Source organism: Hippopotamus amphibius, chromosome 4 (genome assembly GCF_030028045.1).
Source record: "Hippopotamus amphibius kiboko isolate mHipAmp2 chromosome 4, mHipAmp2.hap2, whole genome shotgun sequence".
Lineage (NCBI taxonomy): Eukaryota > Metazoa > Chordata > Mammalia > Artiodactyla > Hippopotamidae > Hippopotamus > Hippopotamus amphibius.
The window spans coordinates 87,193,409-87,218,214 of NC_080189.1; the positions used below are offsets into that span (position 1 = coordinate 87,193,409).

Sequence of the window (24,806 nt, forward strand, 5' to 3'; positions counted from 1 at the left end):
AATGTTTTCTTAGGTCAGCCTCCTAAGGCAATAGAAATAAACAAATAGGATCTAATCAAACTTACAAGCTTTTGCGTAGCAAAGGAAACCATAAACAAAATGAAAAGACAACCTACGGACTGGGAGAAAATATTTGCAAATGATGTGACTGACAAGGGCTTAATATCCAAAATATACAAACAGCTCATACAACTCAACAACAAAAAATGAAACAACCCAATCCAAAAATTGGCAGAAGACCTAAATAGACATTTCTCCAAAGAAGACATACAGATGGCCAATAGGCACATGAAAAGATGCTCAACATTGCTAATTATTAGAGAAATGCAAATCAAAACTACAATGAGGTACCAGCTAATACTAGTCAGAGTGGCCATCATTAAAAGGTCTACAAATAATAAATGCTGGAGAAGGTGTAGAGAAAAGGGAACTCTTCTACACTGTTGGTGGGAGTGTAAGTTGGTGCAGCCACTGTGGAAAACAGTATGGAGGTTCCTCAGAAAACCAAAAATAGAATTACCATATGATCTGGCAAACCAACCCCTGGGCATATATCCAGACAAAACTATAATTCAGAAAGATACATACACCCCTATGTTCATAGCAGCACTATTCACAATAGCTAAGACATGGAAACAACCTAAATGTCCACTGACAGATGAATGAATAAAGATGTGGTACATATATACAATGGAATACTACTCAGCCATAAAAAAGAATAAAATAATGCCATTTGCAGCAGCATGGGTGCAACTAGAGATTATCATACTAAGTGAAGTAAGCCAGAAAGAGGAAGACAAATACCATGTGATATCACTTATACATGGAATCTAAAATATGACAAAAATGAACCTATAATACGAAGCAGAAACAGACTCACAGACACAAAGAACAGACTTGTGGTTGCCAAGGGGGAGGGCAGCATGCGAGGGATGGACTGGGAGTTTGAGGTTAGTAGGTGAAAACTATTACATACAGAATGGATAGAAAACAAAGTCCTACTGTTTCAATGTCCTGGGATAAACCATACTGGAAAAGAATATAGAAAAGAATGAGTATCTATGTATAACTGAGTCACTTTGCTGTACAGGAGAAATCAACACATTGTAAATTAATTATACTTCAATAAAAATAGTAAAAAGGAAAAGAGTTCTTATATATTTTGAATACAAGTCCCTTATCAGGTACACAACTTGCAAATATTTTCCCTGTCTGTAGTTTGCCTAAGAAATCTATTTTTAACCTGCATTCCCCAAATGGAACACTGGAATTCTTTATTACAACCATCTATTAAGTATTGTGTTTACACTGTGTGCCAGGTATTGGGGTTCCCAGGATGAAGAGGAGCTGCCAGTAGGAGCTCACAGTCTTGGGTATAGGGGGAAAAGCATACAAGCAAATGATTTTGGGGAAAGTTGGGGGGCAAAAAGTTTTGTAAATATAGAGTATCTTCATCTGTCTCTAGTATTTGGTTCAATGCGGAACACACAGAAGTAACTGGTAAATATTTGAAATAAAGATTAAATCAGTAGCTAAACAAACTGGGGATTCTCCTGCCTCTTTTTTGTGTGTGTTGAGTTGTGATGTTTTTGTTCCATAATTTAAAGAATTGTAAAAGCCTTGTTTAGGTCTGAAAAATCTCTATCTACTACAAACAAGTAACATTTCCATCATCACTAAACACCCCTAAGGCTTTGAAAGTCCGGGTTAAAATGAAGCTATGTTATCTGGGATTATCTGCGAGCTATCATCAGTCAGGTGTCAGATCTAATGACCTGCCAGGACTCAGGACTAGTAAATTTTGAAGAACCCAGGCCAGGAAGCTCAGAGCTGGCTTAGATCCGGTGAGCTGGAGGGAGGGTGGAAGGAGGTGTGAGGGTCTGAGGGTGGGCAAAGGCAGGCATTGAGGGGAGTGGGGGACAAAGAAAGGAGCATGCAAGAGCATCAGAGATGAATTTTGACTGCACAATTGTGCCTGAGACCTGCCCTATTTGTGGGGAATGAGCACTTCACCTTATAAACGGAAAGAATAACTCACGTAAAATTATTCTCTGCAATAAGCATCAAACTACTGAGTTTTAATGTCATGGGACTAGTGGTAATGAATTAGCATGAATTAACATGTACATATTATGACTCTGAGGGCCATCTGAAATAACTCATCTGAACATAGGAAAGAATTACTTTAACATAAAAAGTCTTCCTTTTAGGCACAAAAACACTGTCAGCAGAAAGACACTCTTGAAAAATCTCTCCCATCTCTTTTTATATGTCAAATATTAATTAAAGCAAATAAATTAGGTTGCAATTATGTGCAACTGTGAATTGTAGTATTAAGAGGAAATGCTCTTCAGTTCAGTTAATTGGCATCAATTGTGATTTGTCCAAATTAATTTAATATCCAGAGTGAGGTTAATATTTTGAACATTCTAATAATAAAGAGAATTAGAGAAATGAGATTAGAGCAGCTGCCAGCTATAGATGGATGACATTTCTTGGGATTCCTATCACATTTCTGGGGTTTCCTTCTGCTCACCCCAACATCAGTGGTCCCATCAGTGAGGGAAGACCCCATGGGCCACTTTTCATTAGGGATCTCCATATGCTTGCAAAACTACTCATCCTTCCCTCCTCTCTGCCATCTTCCCCCACAAAAGCCCTGTTGGACTTTACCGTGACATTCTGAGGACCACCAAGACTAGCTTCATAAAATGGGTGCAATTTAAAGTCTCGCTAGGGGCCGTGCCTCCCATTCCGAGATCTCCCACTCTGTGAAGGCAAACTGTGGGCGAAGGCAGCTTGCTGTCAGTACCTGGAATCTGCTTGGAAATGTGCAGCAGAATAAAATGTGTGTGTGTGGGAGTGTATGAGCACATTCATATATTGTCAAAAAATGAGAATTTAAAAAATTCACAAATTTGTTTCAGGTTTTTTTTTTCCTTAACAGAACCGTCTGCCATTGTTTTTCTTTGAAAATAATCTTAGTAACAACATATTTACTTGACACATAATGCTTTTGGGAAGATGAGTTGAAGACCAAATAAACTTGACAGAAATATTCATGTACACACACACACACACACACCTACTTTGTCTTCTTTTGAAAAGTTTAAGCAGCCCAGTGCTTCAACCTGCACTGGCTATTGACAGGATTAGAACCTCCTTGTCAAGTGTTTGGGCAGCTAGGGTAACCCTGGCCAGTGAGGCTGACCCTCTGTCCCGTGCTGTTAGTAGCTCCCGCCCCACCTTGAGCTAGAGCCAGGGCCTCTCAGGATCAGGTGCATCTACGCTGTCCGTATAGTGCCTCCCAGCCTCACATTTAGTGAGAAAAAGATGTCACAGTTGAGATCCTTTCCTCCTCTTTGGAGGGTTTTTGAGGATGCATCTTTCGCACAGGAAGGTGTGGAGATGGCCGAGTCCTTCAAACATCCAGGTTCTACATTCCAGTTTGGATATATCTCGGGGTGGCCATCCTGGAGGAAGTCAGAGTCCTTAAGGAAACTGCCCTGAGCTTCTTTCTTTGATACACAAACTGGGTGGTCAGTCTCTGGTAAAGTTCCTGCTGTCCCAGGCCCCCCTGCTTTAGGGCTGGTAGAATTTTCCACTCGGGCTTTCCCACCTGACTGAAAGTTTCATGAAGTCAGTTTCTGGGACAGTGCCTATGATGACATTAGCAATTGCCATTTATTTTGCTTTTGCCCTGAGTGAGGCAGGGTCTGTGCCAAGAGCCTTCATATATTTTCACCTGTAATCCTTGCCCTGTGAGACAGATATCATTGTTCCCATTTCACAGACATGCAAGTAGACTTACAGAGGGGAAGGAGCTTGCTTATGGTCACAGGGTTGGTAAGTGGCCAAGCTGGGATTTGCACCTGATCTGTGCAATACCAAACACCACGCTGTTAGCTATTAGTGTTTGTTGCTTCTTGGTATCAGGGCTGTTTCCTGCACAGAATGTTTGCATAAAGGGGGCCCGAAAATGTTTTGTCAACTGAGTGAAGAAGAAGAGCTAACAGTTATATACTGCTAACTTTGTGCCAGGCAATGATCTGGGCACTTTATGAACATACACAGCCTAACAATTCCAAGAGGCAGGTACTACTAATATCCGCATTTGACAGATGGAGAAGGGGAGGTGTGGAGAGGTAATGTAACTTGTTCAAGATTCTAGAGCCAGCAGGTGGTGGACCTGGGATGTTACCGTAGGCAGTTTGGCTGCTACAGAGTCTGTGATCCTGAACATTACACATGAATGAAGATAAGCACATCCAAAAAGTGGCTGCGAGACTTGTACTCTGTTGGTGTGAGGGTGGGTTATCCTGGAGGAGGAAATGACTCTTGGAAGCTTTCCAGGCCCACATAGGCCTGTTCAGTGACTTGCCCCTCTGTGTTCCAGGAGCACCTGGAGCGTAATGGTTTTCTTGTCTCTCTCCCTACAAGTAGTAGGTGATTTGGTACATTTTAAGTGAATAATCAGCTAAATGCAACCTCCTCCACACGTTTCTTGACTGGGCAAGAAATTAGCTAAGAGGAAAAAAGAGAAGTTGAGAAATGATTTGGAAATGAGAAGGAGAATGATAAAAGCTGGGAGGAAAAATAAATATGGGATTGTGAGAAAAAGAATAATAGGACTTAAACTAAGAATAACACTAAGTTAAAAAAGGAAGTCCCCCCAACCCCTGCAAAGAAATACATGTGTCTGCATCAGGAGGAGATTTGCTCAGCAAAATATGAGAAACTTCTTCTCCAGGGCTGCTTGTCTATCATGGATGATCCCAGTTTTATGGAGTTCAGTGCCTGATTCCTCCAGAGGTGAAGTGGAGTGAGGGGCATGGCAGAAGGAAGAGACAATGGGCTTTGTGACCCGAGAGAACTGGGTTCAAATCCTGACCCAGCCAGTGACTCACTGTGTGAGCTTGAGCCGGTAACCCAATGTCTCTGGGTCTGTGTTGTCACCTCTCCAATGAGGACAATAAACCTTACCTACCCCATAGGGTTATGTTAGAACTAAATGATGATAATTGAAGGAAAGTGCCTGACAGGCAGTAGTTATTTGGTAAAAATGTCATCTACCTTTTCAGCTACACCCTGCCATTCTGACTACAAGCTGCCCTGAGGCAGCTCAGGGTTTCTGCCACACAAACCCCAACTGAAGGGGAGCTGATATAAGAGAGAAGACCCTGAAAACACAGCGCTTGCATTTTGGATAGCCTTTGATGTCACTGAAGCAAATGCAGAGGTTGAAACTGTGCTGCTTTATTTGTAATTGGTTAGTGACCACAGCTGTTGGGAGATGTGCTTTGAAAATGGAGGCAGGGGAGTCGATTTTCTTTGGCCAGAATGGAATTCAAAACACTCATAAGAATAAATCAAAATGTTTCCAAGTGTAAGATCAACTCTCTACCCATCATTTCTGCATTGTTCACTTTATGCGATTTTTGAGATGAAGAGAGAAGTTAAATGGAGGTCAAGGAAAACAATGAAAAATACTATCTGGAATCAATAACACAAAGCCATTTCCATTCTTAATTTCTTTTCAGGGCAGGTCGGGGACTCTAATTAGAAAAACCCGTTAAGCCAAATATGAAGGGCAATTAACAGAGCATCATCCAACTCTGCGTAGCTGGGCTTTGCCGTCCATCTCTGAGATAGTGAAGGTTGTTCACGGACACTCAGTTTCTCAGCTGTATAACATCTTCCCACACTTGCTGTCCTGGGACTGGGCTGTCCAAGCAGCTGGGCTCTTCTCCCAGCTCTGACATGGGCAGCTGTGTACGTGTGTGTGTGCACGTGTTGGGGGAGGGGGGAGAGGGAGAGAGAGAGAGAGACAGCTTGCCTCTGACTCTCCTGGGATGAGTGTTACCTGGCTCCACCTGCTTCCAGGTTGTTGTGAGGGCCAATGGGAGGTGTGGATAAAGTGCCTTGAAAAGCTGGCCCTAGGGTGTGGCAGGTCCAGGTCCATGACCAGCTTTGAGCTTTGTAGGGGTGGGGGTAGTTGGACCTGGTACCCAGTCAGGGACCTGGGACCCCTGGCAAGACCAGCAGCTCATACACAGGCAGGTAGACCTGCCCTTCTCCAAATCACAGAGGCCAGAGCATCAAGCCTTCTGCTGCCTGGAGGGGAGTGGCAGTGTGATCCTGTGCTTGAGGTCAGAGAAAGCTGGGCTCCAGTACAGCCCCATCAGTGTGTGACCCTGGGCAATTGCTCATCGTCTCAGAACCTCATTTTCTCATCTGAAAAATGAATTCAAGATAATACCACCTAACTGAAAGGTAAGTAGTGAAGATCAGAGGTAAGATTTTAAAGTGCCTAGTGCCTGGAGGTGGCAGTATGTGGCAGCTCCCACATCAGTTCCTTTCAAGTCCACCCATGAAGTTCATTTTCACCTCATTCCACCTGCATTAAAATTCAGGGGATGGGGATTCTAACTAGCTCTGGTCTGTAACTCCCAGCAAGAGGTAAGGGGCTGATTCTTCCAGGTGGCAGACTGTATGGCATCTTGGGGAAGTTGTACTGGAGCTTAAACTTGAAGGAAGTGAAATTTGGAGAGTATTTTCTATCCCTGAGTCAATTTGTCTCCTTTTATTCCTTGTTAGAAAACAAAGAGTTGGAAGATGGCAGAAGAGAGGCTCCGCACTTCCCTGAGTCACTTCCCTGAGTGAGTTCTGACCTGCTGCCTGTTGGGACCCTGGGCCTCCCTGAATGAGAAGTCACAATCCTGTCATAGCAGATGGTCAGCCCAGCCCCGACCATCTGTGATGTATTCCCCAACGCCCATGAATTCTGTCGGATTGCAGTCTTGGACCCTAGCGCTCTCTGTGGACCTTTATGGAGAGAATAGCCTCCAGATACCTGTGCTGATCAAAAGCCTGCCTGATGGAAACACTACTTAGGAAGATTGTCTCAGAGGGAAGGACAATCTCCCCTCTTCCCTCAGGTTCTCTAACATCTACAACTGACCGACCATGTTAGAACAGCAGGAGGCTCCACACTTGGACCATCACCTTAGCTTCTTCCAGAATCACCTTTGTTCAGATGTACTTTTATGCCCTGATTTCAAGAACTAAGCCATGGAAAACACTGTTTCATCAGTTACAAAGCTGTTGTCAAGGACACTGTCCACTATGTCACTCGGTGTCTCACATAAAAAGTTCTTTCCATAAGAAACTATAGAATTTTTAAAAGGAACAATTCCCTTTTTCTTCCCTGAGAAAATAGTATGTTGCTTCTTTTCTGATGAGAATTGTGCTGACTGATGCCAAGAAACTCAGAATCAAATTTGATGCTCAGCTGCAGCAACTAGAGTAACTTTTATGATTAGCATATTTGAATTGTGTTCCTTCCTTGGTTCTGATTTTTCTTTCTCTTTTAGTAATATATATATATATCTGTTCTTGTATATACATATATATCCTTTACTATAAATAGTATATAGAAATATATACATATATACGATGCACACATACTTTAAGTGGAGTCAGATCCTTTTTTTGGAGATGCGATTTTCTGCCCAATAGAAGTGGCTGGATGATGATAATGTGAAAGATTTATTAGTTTACTCAAAGATTCATCTTCAAATAACCTTTTTTTAGCATCTGTCTGGGATTGAGTTATAGTCTTAGACCCTCTGTGATCTTTGAAAAGTTATTTAATCTCAAGCCTCAGTATAAAACAACTGCCCCATTTACTGAATAAAGTGCTACAGGGATCAAATAAAATAATGAATCCCTTTGAACTGAGGCTTTTTTGAAAAGGTATAAGAGTGGCTCAACAATTCTCAAAGTAGAGATCAGTGTCACTTGATGAGGAAAATGCAACTGGGAGGAGTGAGGAAGAAAATGGAAAGGTATTAAGCACTTTGCTTGTTATTTTCTGGTTGCTCTTCCAGATCTCTTCTCCTCCACCCAGCCCTACGCCCTAGGAGGCTGACCCTCTTAGACTCCATCAATTGGCCTCTTCTGCCCTCTTGGCTGAAGCCAATAGGAAACGCTAGCAGAAGGTTGGAGGATGGACGAGAGAGAGGTTGGGGGATTTTCTCTCCTAAGGGCCACAGGTTGGGTGGCAGCATCCTTCTACTGAAGGCCACAGCTCCTGAGAGGGGGCCTCTCCCACAGCTACAGAGCTGCAGCCACACCTCTCTCCAGCTGTTTGTAACCACTCCCTACGCAATGGCTCCCTCTGCTGGTAACCTGGGAACTTCTCACCACCCCTCTGTTCTCTTTAGTCCTGCCCACAGCTTTGTAAATGGTTGCTTCAATAAACTCTCCTAACTACCCGGATTGAGGGTGCTATCTGTTTTCTTTTGGGATCTGGTTGTGTCCCCTTAGAGGCACAACCCTCATAAAACCTCCTTGGGGTAGATATGATTGTTCATTCATAGATGAGAAAAAGATACAGTTAAATAAATTTCCCAAGGTCATGTAAATTGTAGGCTATAGAGCTAGGTATCAAACCCATACCTCTGTCTTATGCCCTTTCTATCCGTCTTATGTTCTCTTAGGTGGTAAAGTGTTTTTGATGCTATATTAGGACCTCCAGGATAATGCTTAATGGTAGTAGTGGTCAAGGCATCTTGTTCTTGACCTTAAGGGAGGATTTCCAATGTTTCATTTCATTAAGAATGCTGTTTGTCATTGCTTTTTAGTGGATACTCTATAATGGGTCAAGGAATTTGTCCTGTATTACAGATTTTCTGAATTTTAAACTTTTAAAAAATCACTGAGTATTTTTTTTGTGTGGCTATAAGAATAAATATTGGCTTTGCAACTTTAATGTGATATATGTTGAGTTTAGTTCTGGTCAGGTACACATAATCAAGGATCTTGGTGGTGGAAGAGATGTGAAGAGAGGAAGCTGGAATTTCCATCTCCATAGCCACTGAACTTGGAAACCTCCCCTATTCCCTAATACCTTGCCCAAAGTCCTTTCCATGTTCTGCAGCTCAGAGGGTTGGCGAGTTCCTCACTGGCCTGGGATGAACCAGTATCCTGTAGTGCCTCCTCCTGGTGCTATATAACATGGAGCTACCAAAAAACCTGTCTAATCTCTCTTCTTCAGGGTAGCCTTTAGGACATGGCCAGAGGACCTGTTTTGAGTACTTTCATCGTCCCAGTTGTTCCTTTCTGATGGCCCACCAAGTGTTCTATAGCCTTGCTTTAAATGTAGTGTCCAGAGCTGAAATCAGCACTGCAGGCCTGAGTCAAATACTGCTAAACGGAGGACACTTCCTTCCTTGCTCTAGACATTTTATCTTTTACAGCCTAAGATTCCATTAGCTTTTTCACAGTATTGGTGCCCAGTGGCCTTGCCATTTAACTAAATCCCTTGTGCCTTTCCTCCAGATAGCTCCTGACTTATGACCACTCTGACTGTCTGGCTGGGTGCTGAGAACCATTTGTCAGGTCCTTATATTGACCTTTGTTGAATTTCATACTATTAGATCCAACCTGTCAAAATATTTTGGATCCATATTCTGTTATCCAGCTTTGTGTCCTGATACTTAGAGAAGTCAAAGTCATAGCATCAGAGAGTAGAATGGTGGTTCCCAGGGGCTGAGGGGGTGGGGCAGAAAGGAAATGGGGAGTTATTAAAAGAAAAAGAACTCAGAAGGAAGAATCGTCTCTGGGACAGAAACAGGACAGATTCAGTGGTGAGGGAATAAAAAACGTGTGAAAATAAAGATTTGAGATGGACAGGAAGGGATCTGAAGCTGTTATTGGATGAGCAACATTCTGGCAGAGGGGCTGCTGGGGCCCACTGAGGGTGGAGGTGTGTTTAGAACTTGAGCGAAGAGGAGGCGGTTTGGAGCCACTTCTGGAAGGGAGGCGTGAAGGACCAACAAGGAAAGGGGGAAGGAGGTACCCAGCGGCAGTGAGCGCCCAGCAGAAGTTGGTCGTGGGGCCTTTCTCCAGCTATGCTCGGCTACCTAGGTAGGAGCAGAGGTGGGGAGAGCAGACGGTGTTGGCGGTGATCCTTGACACAGGATTCTCACGGTGGGGGAGGCAGCCTGGGGAGCTGACAAGGTCTGAGCCGGGAGAAGCAAGGCACCCTCTCTCCACAGTTACGTTTGCATGGTGGCAGAGATGTCTCTGGAGGTAGTTTTGCTTTTGGGGACCAAATTGTGAGGGGGCAGGGAGGCTTGTGAGTTGCAGTTTGCTGTACTGTCTGAGCCTGCCCCAGGTCCCACAGCCTGGAACTGAGCCCCTAGGGCTGTTTTGCCTCTAGGAAGCCCCCAAAGGAACTTCTGTAATGTAAGACAGGCGAGGAAAAGTCTTACCGATTGATTGGTTTGGGGTGAAAGACTAGTTTTCAGGGCAAGTCTAAAGGGTCTTCAAGATATTTTCCCACAGTTTTCCTACTGACAGTGAGATATTCTGGTTTGTATTCAGCCTTCATAGCAGGCTGGGACACAGCTAGAATTTACCAACTTATTTTAACTAGACTGTAACTGCCACAGCAGCTGCTATGCAGTAATGACTGCAAACCACATGCCCCATTTCTCTCCTGCAGAACCTTCAGCTAGAAACCTCCCTGCTGTTCTCATACCTAGCTTTTTCAGGGGTGACACTGAGGGTGTTGGTTTGGGGAGCCCCGTAAATTTTTATCAGCATTCAGGAAGGAGGAAAAAGACAGACTTTAACACACTGAAAGATGTTAAAAATTACAGTTCCCTGGATTGCATGACAGAGTCTTCAGTTCCAAATTTACTGCCCCCCAGGTATTGCTTGAGTAAGAACATCCGAAGTGGCAGTTATTCTGACATCACACTAATGCAGGGAGCTGGAAACTCCTTCCCCTGGGAGAATTTTAGGAAGGCAGGCCATGCAGCTAAATGGGCTCAAAATTGTTCAAGGAAGTTGGGGGTTCTAAATTTTAATTCTGGACTTTCTATATGACTCAGCATCTTAGTAGCTGACACATGTTGATTCATTTTGTACCCCCAGAGCCTGCCATGCATGTGTGCTTCATGGATTTAATACACGACGAATCACTGTTGAAATAAAAATTGGGTGGCCACATAGTAGTACAGATATTCATATTTCATAGCATCATCTCCTAGTTTCTGCCTTATTAGGGAAAGGAAAAACTACCATGATGATTGGAATAGGGGTGAATAAGAGCCTGAGTTCTGGAAGCAGACTGTTGAGAGTAAATCCCTGCTCCACTGCTGACTAGTTGAACAGGCCTGCTGAGCTACAGCGTCCTCATCTGTAAAATGGGACAATATACTTGAACCTACTTCATAGATGATTGTGAGGAAGAAATGAGATAATACAGGTAAAGCCCTGGCATAGGCAAAATCACAAGGATTCAAGGGAGTTGGGAGTCTCTTAGCCATTATCATGATTACTTTTTTATCTCATTCTCCTGAAGATTCACTTGCTTGCACCCTGAGGTTCCCCTAAGTACACCAAACATGCAGGGTGTCCCTGCCAGAGAGAAGCCGTGAGGATCAGCTAACTCACAGAAGCCAGAGCAGTGTCCAGGTCATAGTACCTCCTCAATACGTGCTTACTGAGAGAATGAATGTTGAAAGAAATCTGCTCTCATCTTCTGGGAATTACAAAACATACACATTAGCCTTATTAAGCAAGGGCCTTAAAGATTCTCACACGTACAATAGAATCATTGGATCATTAGGCTTTGAAAATACAATATTTCACTGAAATCAACGAAACTGTCTGGAGGTCAGTGGTTCTCAAATTTTACTGCCTAAGAGTGTCCTAGTAACTAAAAAATTTCCAAAGAACCAGAATTGGTAGATCTGGGCAGAATGCAGCCTACAGCATTTTAAACCAATTCCCCAGGTGGTTCTGATGCAACATTTTAGGGCAGCCTGAAGGCCTCCACTGAAAAACCCTAGGGGTTACTTAAAAATGTGATGGGTGCTGATGTTCTTCTACTTTCAGGTTTCCTTCTTCTTTCTTCACTGGGTGAAAGAGTAATAAAACTGAAATTACCTTCAGTCATAGATTGGGTTGGGAAAATCTCGGCCCAAACAAGTTCTGGTGTTGTACAAGCACGAACATGCTTAAAGGACTTGCCACAACCATCTAGAGTTATTTGCACATCCTCTACTCCTGGAATACACCCAGAAGGGCTATTCTTTCGATTGTTAAGCTAGGAGCCTATCTGTTTCTCAAGTCTGACATTTCAGGAGGGCTGCATTTTCTCTTTCAGGATTAAAGGAAGAAATACCCTGCAATGCCCTTATTAATAATTCAAAATCCAAGCGGGCTTAATGTGAACCACAAGACTATGACCTGCAGTCACACTCCAAGTCCAAGAAGAAAGTGTCTAGATCAGCAATGAATGCATACTACTAGGAAATCAATGCTAGGCCCGTCAGTCTGTGGGGGAGGAGTGTCTGTGTATTTCTACAATTTTTTTAAGGAATTAAACTTCCCCAGAGCCTGGACTCTACCTTTAACTTCCAGGTGAGGTTACCAGTCGGCTCCATCACAGCATGGTGCTACACGGAGTCACTCTCCCTTCCCCATTAATCTGTTGTTGTAGATGTTGCCTTGAAAGGGTCTTACGATTCAATTATTAATCAGAACTAATTTAACAGGCTGTTGATGCCAGGAATGAAATTCTTTCAATTTGCAAAGCTGGGATAAGCTGATCAAGGAGAATGGTACCATTTCACAGGAAATACATTAAGCCTCCCACGCCTGCCTAAAGAGCTTACTGGGGTTCACAGGAGTGCAGAGAAAGGTGTGTTTGGGTGGATACATTACTGGTCCATGGAGAGTAATTATGAGGGATTTGTAAACCATATCAGGCCTCAGTTTAAACAAAATTTTCTTAACCTGGAAGGATCACGATGCTATACTCTCTTTTAAAAATCTCACTTAAAATGTAACCTCACAAATTTTACTTAGACAAATGGTGCTCCAGAGATATTTTCTGCACTGAAATCTGCTTTTCCCCCCCTTTTCTCATACTAAAGCGATGAGAAGTTACGAGCTTATTAATTATCTTTTGAGGCGCCAGACTTCAGACAGGAGGCTAATAAATGAACTAAATCATTTGCAATGTACTGGAAATACACACAATCTGTGCTGAGTGTGAGAAGCTATGTTCTTGAAGACGTTTTCTCATAAATTAATGAACTGACCTCACCCCGGGACTCTCACACTGCCCTGTGTGTATCCGGGGTCACCTAGAAATGTGATGGGAGCTCATCTAAATGCAAGAATCTCTCTCTCTTTTTTCACTCTTAGGTTTCCTCCCCCCCTTTTTTTTCTCCTATAGATGAAAAGATACGAAGGTTGAAATTACCTTTAGTCATAGATTGGGAACTTTTACCCCCACAGGATTAGAATTTCCTCTGTAACACTGTGTAAGATTTAATGTGATCATCTCCGAGTCAGGAGGACTATGAGCTACATTATTTGCAGGCTCAGTGTTGGATGAAAACTGTTCAAAAAGCAGGAAAAAATGCCATTCAATGTCATAAAACACAAAGCTTTTTCCTTTTTTCCTGTTTCCTGTGGTCTCGCTCTCTCTAGACTTGTCACTTTTTTTTCTTTCTTCTTTATGTGGTAATATACACATAATGTAAAACTTGCCACTTAACCTTTTTTTACATTTACACATTGCATGTACATCTTAAGCATACAGTTCAACGGTATTAAATACATTCCCACTGTTGTGCAACCACCACCAGCCATGGTGTTTTTTTATTTCCTATTTAATGTCATTCTAAGTAAACAAAAATTAAAAATGTAAGCAGTTAGCATGAATTTGACCATGTGTTTTTACGTCATGCAATGCCAGTTTTAAATGCAAATGTCAGAGCATTTAACTCACTTCTGCAATCACTGAAATCACACAAATGTATTATGTCCCTGGAGGATACCTTGAGCTGGCCAGAAAAAAACACAGACAGATTCAAGAAGACTGGGAAGGAAGAGAGGGTCCCCCAGTCACAAAGCAGGCTTGAGAGAGTGGTTGGGGGTGGACCTCTGGCTTGGGGGTACTTCAGAGCCTCACAGGCACCCTGGAACCCTGCCCTGTGTGCCCTCTCAGGCCTGACTGGTCACTGGTATTCCCCCTCCCACCAGCTGATGGACCGACACATTGTTCCCTGGCTTAGAGCAGGCCTTGGGGGAATCTCCCCTTCCCATTATGGGATATATGGGCGGTATCCCCAGCCCATGGCAGATGGGTGACCCCTCCAGGTTCTGCAACCTCTGTACTAGGAAAATGGATCAGGGGTGGGCAATAGATTCCTCCCTCACTGAGTTGTGGCCTCCTACCTGCTGTCCACTAGACACACTGGAGCATTGCTAGTCCTCGGCGCGATGACCCCTGCTGTGCCCTGCCCCAAGATGCTACAGGACTGGTGCACTCAACCATGACCTTCCCCACCTGCACCCGGGCCCTTCCTGGGGCAGAAGGTGGCCGTGGTCATGGGGCAGGCACAAGGAGGGGAGGTTGGGCAGGGCCCAGGTTCCAGGGAGAAGATGACTGGGCTGAGAACCCACTCCAGGGGAGCAGCACTGTGAACGGTCTCCAAGCCTCCCCATCCTCTATGTGCTCCAACGTGCCTCCGCCCCATCAGATGTAACACAGTTTCAAGACTGGGGCTGCACAGCATTAACCCCCAAACGTGGGGCCCTCCTGAGCTTGGGACGCTGTGGGACGACACTGGTCATGCACTCATGGTACCCTGGGTGTGGGAACAAAGAACAAGGAGGCGAGAGGAAAATCAGTGCTGCCCACCAGCGAGGCTGGCCCCGCCCATTCCCAACTCCCAAAGCAGGTCCTTCCTGATCCAGAAACATCCATGGGAAGACTGGATTTATTTTCTGGACAAAAGCCTTCTCGTCTCTTTACTATTGCCCTGTTTGCAGCATCACCCTCTTTTCTTCCTCTTCCTCCCTCTCCTGCTGACTCAGGATTTTTAGCCTGATCCTTTGACCCCAGTGCTGGGGACAATGTGGGCTGCACTCCTTCTGGGCAGAGAATTTGAAATTTGACACCACTTGTGGCTTCTTTTTGGAATTTCCTTTGATGCTCTTCCCTTCCTTGCTTCCCTCCTGTCTCCCTCTGTTTGAGCAAGGGGAGGTGGGGGATCTGTCTTTTAAGGATGCTTTACAGTAAATTAAGGTGACATTCCCTGCCTGGCAGGATGCCTGTGGCTTCCACAGTTAACGCTGGTGAGGCTCTTGGAGCTCATGGGGTGGGGTGGGGTGGGGGCTGCCTTTCAGAATTATGGGAAGCCCAATAAGAAGAGAGGAGAGGGGAGGAAAAGCCGGAGAAATTCACAGAAGCAGAGAAAACACGGGAAAGGGAGCATCCTGGAAATGGGTAAGGGAAGAAGATGGAAGGAAGGTGTCAACAAAGGAAGGGAGGAAGAACGGAGGAGGGAGGCAGGGAGAGAAGGGAGGGTGGGAGGGAGGCAGGGAGGGAGGAAACATTTTGCCTGCTCTACCCACATGATCTGAAAGACTAGAGGCTTGACCTGGTGGTAAAGCTGCTGCCCCGAGAAGACAATACTCATGCACACAGGCGCCTGGACAAGGACTGAGAATCCTAGGTGGCAACAAGGAGAGTCAGCACCATGTCTCTTGTTCTGCTCCTGTCAGATCACTGAAAATGTGACACTGCTTACTAGTCTTCCCAGAGCACAGACCAATGAGTTAGCGCCCCATGAAGGTGTGGGTGCTCTGCAGAGAACTTGGGTGTGTGTGTTTAAATGGGACTATTACACGAGACAGAAGCAGAATGATGGCAAATACCCCTGGAGCTCCCAGCAGAACCCAGAGCTCTAGGGTGGCAGTGGTCACAGGGCAGCCACAAGGCACAGTGTTGAGAAGAGCTGGGGCTTTTCATTCGTAAGAATCTTCACAAAAAGTGAACTCTATTTTTCCAGGGGCATCATGGCAGAGGCCATATAAGACAAGTGTACTCATAACCTCAAGTCTTTCCTCCTAGCAGGGTTATCATGGACCAATGGCTTGGATCTTGTTGAGAAAGTACAACTAAATCTTGAATTGTTTGAGAAGGAAGAAAAAAGGGCAACTTGCTATCTGATGGACTCACAGCGGAGATGACACACAGTTTCTCGGTCGAGCCTGACATACCACCCAGAGATCCAGACTCACGAGAAGCCACAGGCTGCCCATTCTTTCTATGCCCTTAGTAATGAGTATCTCTTTCCAGAGGAAGATTTCACTTTTGGATTATGATACAGACACCACTGAGCTTTTCCTCACAGCGGCAGCAAAACCTCGTTTGCCGAGGAAGACCCCCTTCAAAGACCTGGAGTATCTGATATGTTTACTGAGGTCTCTCATGACCGGTGAGATATGAGAACAATATTTATCTCTAAATCAGGAGAGGAAGCTAAACCGTGCTGGCGTAGCTGGCCCTATTCTTTTTAGAACAGACTTCCTCACAATGGTGGATGGTGTGTGGCTCTCTCGCATCAGAATTACAGGGAATGACGGTTTAAGAATCATCTTTCTGAATGCCCCTGCAGAACTACTAAATCTCTGTGGGTGAGGGGTTCAGCACCCACATTTACGTAAGCGGAGAGTTTGTCATCTTGTATATACTGAGGTTTGTGACGCAATGCTTGGAGCGGGAGGCCTCAAACTAGAGCGAGCCTCACTGTCACCTGGGAGCCTGAAAAACACAGGTGGCTGGGCCCCACTCACAGAGTTTCCAGTTCAGTAGGTCTGGGGCGGGGCCTGAGCATTTTCATTTCTAACAAGTTCCTGGGTGATGCTGATGCTGTTGGCTTGCGGACCACACTTTGAAAACCACTGGGTTAGAACAATTGAAACAATTTAGCCTTGTGTCCGTCAGGTGTAACCTACTTACTGTTCTTGGGAAGATATCAGAGTGTGGGAGGTGGTGGCGGTGGAGGGCTGGTGTCCCTCCGGGAGGTGACTGTCTGGGGAAGCCGTGCAGAGCCACCGGGCCCCCAGGCCACGCTGGTCTGCACAGGGCCCCCGGGGGCAAATGTGGGTTGCTACATGCGTCTGTCAGATAACCAGGCTTCTGGTGGCTGGCTTGTCAGACTCTCGGGAGCTCAGTTTGGTTTCAGGTAACAATGGGGTTATAGGTGTTTCAGGGCAAGTCACGAAGGATCCAGGAGATCCCAGAAGTAAGCTGTAATAACTGGAGGCAGTAAAGAAGGCAGAGTCCTCATCACCATGGCTAACAGCCAGTTGGGCATGTTCCCATGGTGACAGGCCACCAAGCATCTGGGCTGGTATTTCAGGGGCCTCAGTCTCTGGTGCTCCCTTTCTTCCACCTAGAAAGTATTTTAGGCTGAGGCCTCCGCAGACCGCCGAGGATGTGCTTGGCTGTGTTTTGGGGCAGCTCAGTGTCTGACTTCCTTTCCTCCTGCCTCAGACTCCTGTAGTTACCAGCATGGCCAATAGAGGTCTCAGCAGGACAACGATTACCTAGGAAGGGGCCAGAAAGGACTTGGAAGAAGCCTGAAAAGTGCCTCTTCCCACCACCCCTGGGGGCTCTCCAGCAAAGGCAAAAGTCAGGCGAGGGGCTTATGACCTCTGCCTGCCTGTACAGTATGAAAACTGGTCTCGCGTGGCTGCCCAAGGATGTCATTTTCCTCTTCAGCGCTACATTCATCTTGAGAGAAGGAATGGTAACATCAGGGCAATGACGGTTGTCAAGAAGGGGCCTGAATTTCCAACTGCTGCTCCCTCCCAGGGACATGGAAATTGGCCCTTCTCAATCTTATGCGAAGTGCCACGCAAATGCAGCTTTAAGAGTCCTCTAGCACAACTCTTGCAGCCAGATTTGCTACCTGCAAAGCCCCTATTCCACCAAAATGCTGAAGCTGAAATTCTGTCCCAGTAATATTTTCCAAGGTCACAGCTCTCTGCAGTTCTCCATTTTGTCCAGCAGCATTAGAACCTAAAACATGCACAGGAAGTTATCTCCCTCTGTGTTTCCGCCTCCCTGTCCTGCTCTTCCCAACCAACTTTGAATTAGCATCAGAACCAGGGAAGACAGCTGCAGACCTGATGGGCTATCTTGGGAAAAGGTGCATGTTAAGCCAAACTTGATCTATGGAAACCAAAATGGGCCAAATGTGATGATTCTCTGCTTTATAAAAAAGATTTAGTATGAACATGCCACAGATTTACCATGGAAAAAGAAAACTCTGTTAAAATGACATTGCACATCTGTTTAATCTCTGTATTTCTATAATTTTATGTAAACAAGGAGTGTATCTCAAAACCCTGCAGGAAGCTGGCATGTGTGGGTCTCTGTTCTTGCCTTACTTGGCTTTCAAATTATTCTCGAACTGCCTCAGCAACTTCCCTGGCCCTGTTTGCTTAGTAAGCAATACACTGAAAGGAGAAGATGTGACTTAGTTCACCCACTGAGTCTCCCTAAGTTCCAGAGCTCTAATCAGCGGTGCCTTGGAAAGGAGAGAAATGAATATCAGCCAGGTAACCCCAGACTGCAGAAATCGGTGTATCTTGGATGATCACACCTGGAGTCAGCCACGTCCACTTCCGTGTGGTAGGTCTGTGTAAGAGGAGCAGGCTACTCGCCTCTCACCTGTACCTTGTCCCTCCTGCCCTCATCCTTCCTCAGTTAACAACAGAGACTCACAGGGCTCTTGCCCCCATGGGTGTCCCCATTTACGCAGCCCGACTATAACTTTTTCCATAATCCTATAGTGAGAAATGAATACTGTTGGGAGGAAGCTGCGTGAAAACAGCCCAAGGTTAGGAACAAACTTAGCATCATGTACTTTTTGAAATCAGCTGTTGTCAAAGTCATTTTACAGATGAGGAGCCCAAGGTCCAGAGGGGTAGAGTAACTTTCCCAAGTTCATCCAGGTATGTCGTGGCAGAGCCAGGACTGGGACCTGGGGTCCTTTCTTGGGATGTAGACTCCTTCAGTTTCATTCACTTCCTGGCTGTGTAATGGGGTTCTCTCCCAGAGAAAAATGAGCTGGAGCAGCAAACTAAGATGCTTTGATGGAAAGAGAATTGAGTTATAATCCAGGCTCTGTCCCAATTGGGCAAGTTACTTTCCCTTTGGAGGCCTCAGTCATCTGTGAATTAAGGGGTTTGGAATGAAGAATCTATCTCTAAGAAGCTGGAAGCTCCAGCATTCTCTGTGTGTCTAAACAATGGGTTGGGGGTCCCAGCACTGCAGGGGACTAAGTGCTTGGTTCCATCTCATGAGAGCCCCTGAAATTTCAAATTCTTGTCATCTCTGACAACTAACTTGTAAAGTTTCCTCCTACCTACTTCCCTTTCAACATGCACTTGAAACGTCAGGGAGACTGAGAACAAGAGGAAGTTCCAACTCGGAAACCACAATCAAGTGGGGAAGGCGGTACTGTAAGACAGAATACTCTTTGTCAGGTAGAGAGTCCTTCTCCCCAATTTACTCATTCTGTAAATCTAGTTTATCACATATTGAATTCACTCAACGTGGAAATATAGTTTATGTAAACTGAAGGAACACCAAAAGGGATTGTGTGCGTGTGTGTGTATGTGTATGGGTGTGTACAATGAAGGGCCAATATAACCCATATTTGGCTGAAAAACCATTATCCTTTCTCATTCATAATCCCAGGTTTGTTCAGTACATGTATATGCACCCATCATACACACAGGCACAGAGAAAACAATAGACAGATGAGGAGATTACCACTTCTCTCTCTGGCTCATTTTAGCCCTGTCACAGGGCATTTATTCTCACATAGCATCCACTCCTGCAAAAGCTCACAGAACAATAATCTGTTTAGGCTGGTGGCCCTAGAACACAGCAAAGAGGCCGTGGGTGACCAGGGCCCGCACGAGGGGCCTACACACGCTCCCGCTCTGCAGGGTAGAACGTTGCCGTGAGAACGTGGACGCAGGCCCGGAATCCCGAAAGCTGACAATACGAGGGCTCATTGTCAGAGAACAGTAACCAAACACACTTTCCAGGCGGCCCCGGCTCCTTCCAGGGAAGGCGCCAGGCTGACAGCGGCGAGTCCTCTAGGGATTGTGGGAGAGGGAAACACAAATACAAAATCAGGAACAAAGACATACGCTCTATGGCTTAAAAGTGACGGTGCATGCGGCCCCAGTGCTAAGCGGCCGAAGCGGGAATCGGAACAGCGGAGGAAACATGCGGGGATGGTAGGCGGAAGCGCACAAAACACAGCCGGACCCACAGGAGCCATGCTCACACTTACATGGCGTGGTCTTACACTACCTTAGTGTGCTTTAAGCATTTCCATCATCTGAGAGTTTAGGAGGGAAAAACAGAATGGTTAAAGGTACAATAGATTAAGAACTCGCACTTTATTTTTAAAGGTTAAAAATAGCAATGTCATTCCTGGCCCTCTCATTCCTAGTGTGAAGAGAGATACATGCTATGATTCACAGTGGTGAGAAGCACAGTTCTGAGAGCCACACTTTGGTCTCATATCTTGGTTCTGCCACTTGTAGCTGTGTGACTCTGGGTAAATGTCTTATCTTTCTGTGCCTCAGTTTCCTCATCTGTAAAATGGGTCTAATTGTACCACTTACCTCATAAGACTGTGGTGAGGATGGAATAATGTAAAATACTTGAACAGTCCTATTCAATACTAAGCATCACCTAAGTATTAGTTATCACTGTTGTTGTTTTGATCTTTGGCTTCCTCAGGCAATACCACCCAGATTAGAGGATCAAAATTTATAGAAAGCTAAGGAATCTGTGAGAAATTTAGATGCTCAATAAGAAAAACACTTGAAGAAATCAAAACATTCAGGAGAAAAAAAGACAAAGTTAGAAATGCAAAGGTTGAGCAATTGTTCATGTATTGGTATAATTCTTTGCATGTGTCATTTCAAATTCCAGAGTAATTCAGAGTAGCTTTTTAGAAAGATTAATAAAAATGGCACAGATAACGATCGATTAGAACCCTGAGGCCTGGTTCATGCTGGACAGTTCGAGGCTGTGTACACATCATGAGGGAACTGATGGCATCTTACGTGTTCTAACGCGCTTCTGCCCAGCGCCTCACACAGTGAGCAAACTGCTAACAGGTAGGTGCCAGTGCAAGGACGGGGTGGGTCATGAGTACCAGGTCATACAGAAGGACAGACATCTCTCTTCTGTCCTTTCCCAGAACCATTCTGGCAGCTTTGACCTCACTTGGCAGGATATTGTGGTCAAGGAAAGTATGTTACCTTAGGCTGAAAGGCACCTGTAAGTAAAGCTGCGCTGAGGATGACCTGGGCTGCGTCTGCCTTTGCTGATCACACTCTGTGTCCCTGGGTGGCCAGGACCAGTGCCTTGCTAGTTCTTCACTTGCCCCCAGAGTGAATTCCCTCCCCCAACTCCATCTTCTAGTGGTGCTTCTGCACATGGAGACAGGTCTTATTTAAAAACATGTGGTAGATGGCTAAGAGGTACATGAAAAGATGCTCAGCATCACTAATTATTAGAGAAATGCAAATCAAAACTACAATGAGATATCACCTCACACCAGTCAGAATAGCCATCGTCAAAAAGTCTACAAACAATAAATGCTAGAGAGGGTGTGGAGAAAAGGGAACCCTCTGACACTGTTGGTGGGAATGTAAATTGGTAACAGCCACTATGGAGAACAGTATAGAGGTTCCTTAAAAAACTGAAAATAAAGCTACCATGTGATCCTTTAATCCCACACCTGGGCATATATCTGGAGAAAAACATGATTCGAAAGGATACATGCACCCCTGTGTTCATAGCAGCACTATTTACAATAGCCAAGACACGGAAGCAACATAAATGTCCACTGACAGATGAGTGGATAAAGGAGATGTGGTACATATATACAATGGAATACTACTCGGCCATTAAAAAGATTGAAATAATGCCATTTGCAGCAACATGGATGGAACTGGAGATAATCATACTATGTGAAGTAAGTCAGAGAAAGACAAATATCATATGATATCTCTTATATGCACAAAAAATGATACAAATGAACTTATTTACAAAACAGAAACAGACACAGATTTAGAGAATGAACTTATGGTTAATGGGGGGAAGAGTGGGGGGAGGAATAGACTGGGAGTTTGGGACTGACATATACACAATGTCGTATTTAAAACAGATAACCAACAAGGGCCTACTGTATAGCACAAGAACTCTACTCAATATTCTGTAATAACCTAAATAGGAAAAGAACTTGAAAAAGAATAGATACATGCATATGTATAACTGAATCACTTTGCTGTACACCCGAAACTAACACAACATTCTTCATCAACTATACTCCAATATGAAATAAAAATTAAAAAAAAAAGGGGCATTGCATGAAACCCAGGTTAATGAGCTGTCTTGTCCTTCTGACCCAGGGACACCGGATTCCTTCCCTCTGACACCTCGCATCTCCTGCTTCCCATTTCGTCCTCTCCTGACTTCTCTTGTCTGCTTGTTACCTGACTATGTCACTTCTTATTCATCACTGGCCTGAGAAAGTTTCCAGGGTGGAAACTGTAGGCCTCTCCCCTGTCACTCTGAGTTCCCTCATGGCCTTTCTCACGTCCTCAAAGGCAGGGAGGATTGTGTTGGTCCTCACTGGGATATGAGCATTTGGTTGAAACAATGTGATTCTTTAAAGTTGGAAAGTTGGGTGCTAAAAGCATCATTTCAAACGAAAAATTAAAAGCAACATTGAAAGTCTTCAGCGGGTTGACCATCGAAGGGAAGAATGACAAGGAAGATCCCAGGTAGCCTTGCTTAACCGACCTTTGCCAGAAAGAGTGAGTCATAGGCTGCCTGGGCAAGAAGCACGCTCACCCCTGGAGCACAAACCCCATGATGGTTCTCAGCGTCCACAGAAGTTCATTCTCCCATAAAGCAGGGGTGTGTGTGTGTGTCCCCATCCACAGACTGCTTTTTTTTTTAATTAATTAATTTATTGGCTGCATTGGGTCTTTGTTGCTATGCGTGGGCTTTCTCTAGTTGTGGTGAGCAGGAGCTACTCTTCGTTGCAGTGCATGGACTTCTCTTTGCGGTAGCTTCTCTTGTTATAGAGCACGGGCTCTAGGCGCATGGGCTTCAGTAGTTGTGGCATGTAGGCTCAATAGTTGTGGCTCACGAGCTCTAGAGTGCAGGCTCAGTAGTTGTGGCACACGGGCTTAGTTGCTCCACGCCATGTGGGATCTTCCCAGACCAGGGACAGAACCCGTGTCCCCGGCATTGGCAGATAGATTCTTAACCAGTGCACCACCAGGTAAGCCCCCAAGGCCTCTGCTTTGAGCAGAGTTTTAACCTGGATGATATTCTTTTGTGTAAGTGTAACCCCAGCTGCCAGTTGGGCTGTAGGCTCCTGAAGGCTGGGCCTGGGTTCTTCTTTCTCAGGTAGCCTCTCTGTCAAGCACAGCAGGCCCCCCACTGCAGAAGCAGGTTAGGGCTGCTGGTGATTGCAGCTTCATTTGTCTGCCAGGGAAGCTGGCTTTTTAGAGACAAACTTTCAGATCTTTCCCAATCACAGGTACTGCTTCAAGGACATATATTACAGTGCCCGGGCTCTTGAACACAGGGAGACACCTTGATCTGTCCAACACCTCTCTGAAGGGATGCTATTTATGTCATTAGAATGTTGCTCTGGCAAAATTACAAGCGGGTGAAAGGGGCAGAGGATATGTAAGCAAGCAAAGGGATTTCCAACCAGAAAAAGTAGGTCTAATGATTTGATGTTTGCAGCAATGGAGACATTTAAACAGAATTATTAAGCAATTAGCCAAATTATAACTAGAATGGGAACTACAAGATGATTTCAGAGGGAATCATTTCAAATAAGTCATTCTCTTGCCTTGGAGGGCTTTCATTCTGTGCTGACCAGAAGGTCATTATTTTAACAGAAGAGACAGAGGCAGTCACATTTTTCTTGCTGATGGGACAAATCCTGGAGGATCAGAGATCCCATCAGGCTACAGGACCACATCTGGAGGGCTGGAACCCTTGGTGCAGCCCTGACGAAGACAGCTGTGGCATCGTCATTCTGTATGGGGTGAATTTCAGGAAAGAGTTCAATGGCAGTAGCTTCTAAGTTCTGCTCTGGGTCCCAAGACCCAATCGTCTCCTAAAGCAGGACACATATTTCCAGGTGTAAGTTGTCAGACTAAGTTTCAGTAGGTAGCCCATGTAGGAAAAAGGCCAAAAGAATGGGTTCTATTGCTAGATGAGGGGCTGAGTCATCTTTAGAGTACTTTGATGCTCTGTGCTGTGTCTTGGCTACATAGGTCTCAAGGCAAACCTCTTCTGGATCCCCCTGAATTCTAAGAATTGTCCCTCAGACCACAGGTGTAATGTTCCAATCACAGCTGAGGCAGTGGGGCATACTTTATGTGCATCCTTCCATAAGAGTGGGAGAAGACTCCTTAGAGAAAAGGAGTAGCATTACCAAAAGGCAGCAGTGGTGTGGTGGTTCCACGAATATACATGGCCAGCATTCTTTTCTCTTTGCTTCAGACACAGACAAGGCTTGTACCATCACTGCTCGTATGCGATACCTTTGACTGTTCAGGGCGCTCACAACATATGTGTCACTCTCAGAGTGGAAGATCAATCAATAGGCTGAGTCCACTCTTTAAGTAATTTTATTTATAATACCCAAAACATAAAAACAGATATAGCTTTTACGTTTCCATTTGATTTACTCACACTTGAGTGAACAGCTGTCTCATTCATTGGAAACTTTATAGAAACCAGCCCAAATGTCCTGCTGAGTAATTCTTTTATATCTGGGTGATTTGCACTAAGTCCTGGGAGTTTCGGTTCTATAGTTTAATTTCCCACTTCCTAGGTGGTAGCAGATAATAGA

The 24,806-nt window shown here is 44.9% G+C and overlaps 1 protein-coding gene across 3 annotated transcripts in view; it reads right to left on the reverse strand.

Moving 5' to 3' along the window:
* The window catches only part of LHFPL3 (LHFPL tetraspan subfamily member 3), a 535,920-nt gene that overhangs the window by 21,483 nt on the left and 489,631 nt on the right, over positions 1-24,806 (reverse strand). Inside the window, exons 3-4 of one of the 3 annotated variants that reach the window (XM_057731814.1) lie at positions 20,216-20,243; positions 19,862-19,995 (exon numbers count right to left, since the gene is read on the reverse strand). The exons of 1 other annotated variant lie outside the window; for it this stretch is intronic. In XM_057731814.1, the coding sequence (XP_057587797.1) occupies positions 20,227-20,243 (17 nt within the window). In that variant the 3' untranslated portion in view covers positions 19,862-19,995; positions 20,216-20,226. Of the gene's footprint in view, positions 1-19,861; positions 19,996-20,195; positions 20,244-24,806 lie in introns of those variants that run through there. One more of the 3 variants, XM_057731815.1, reaches the window with a different exon arrangement.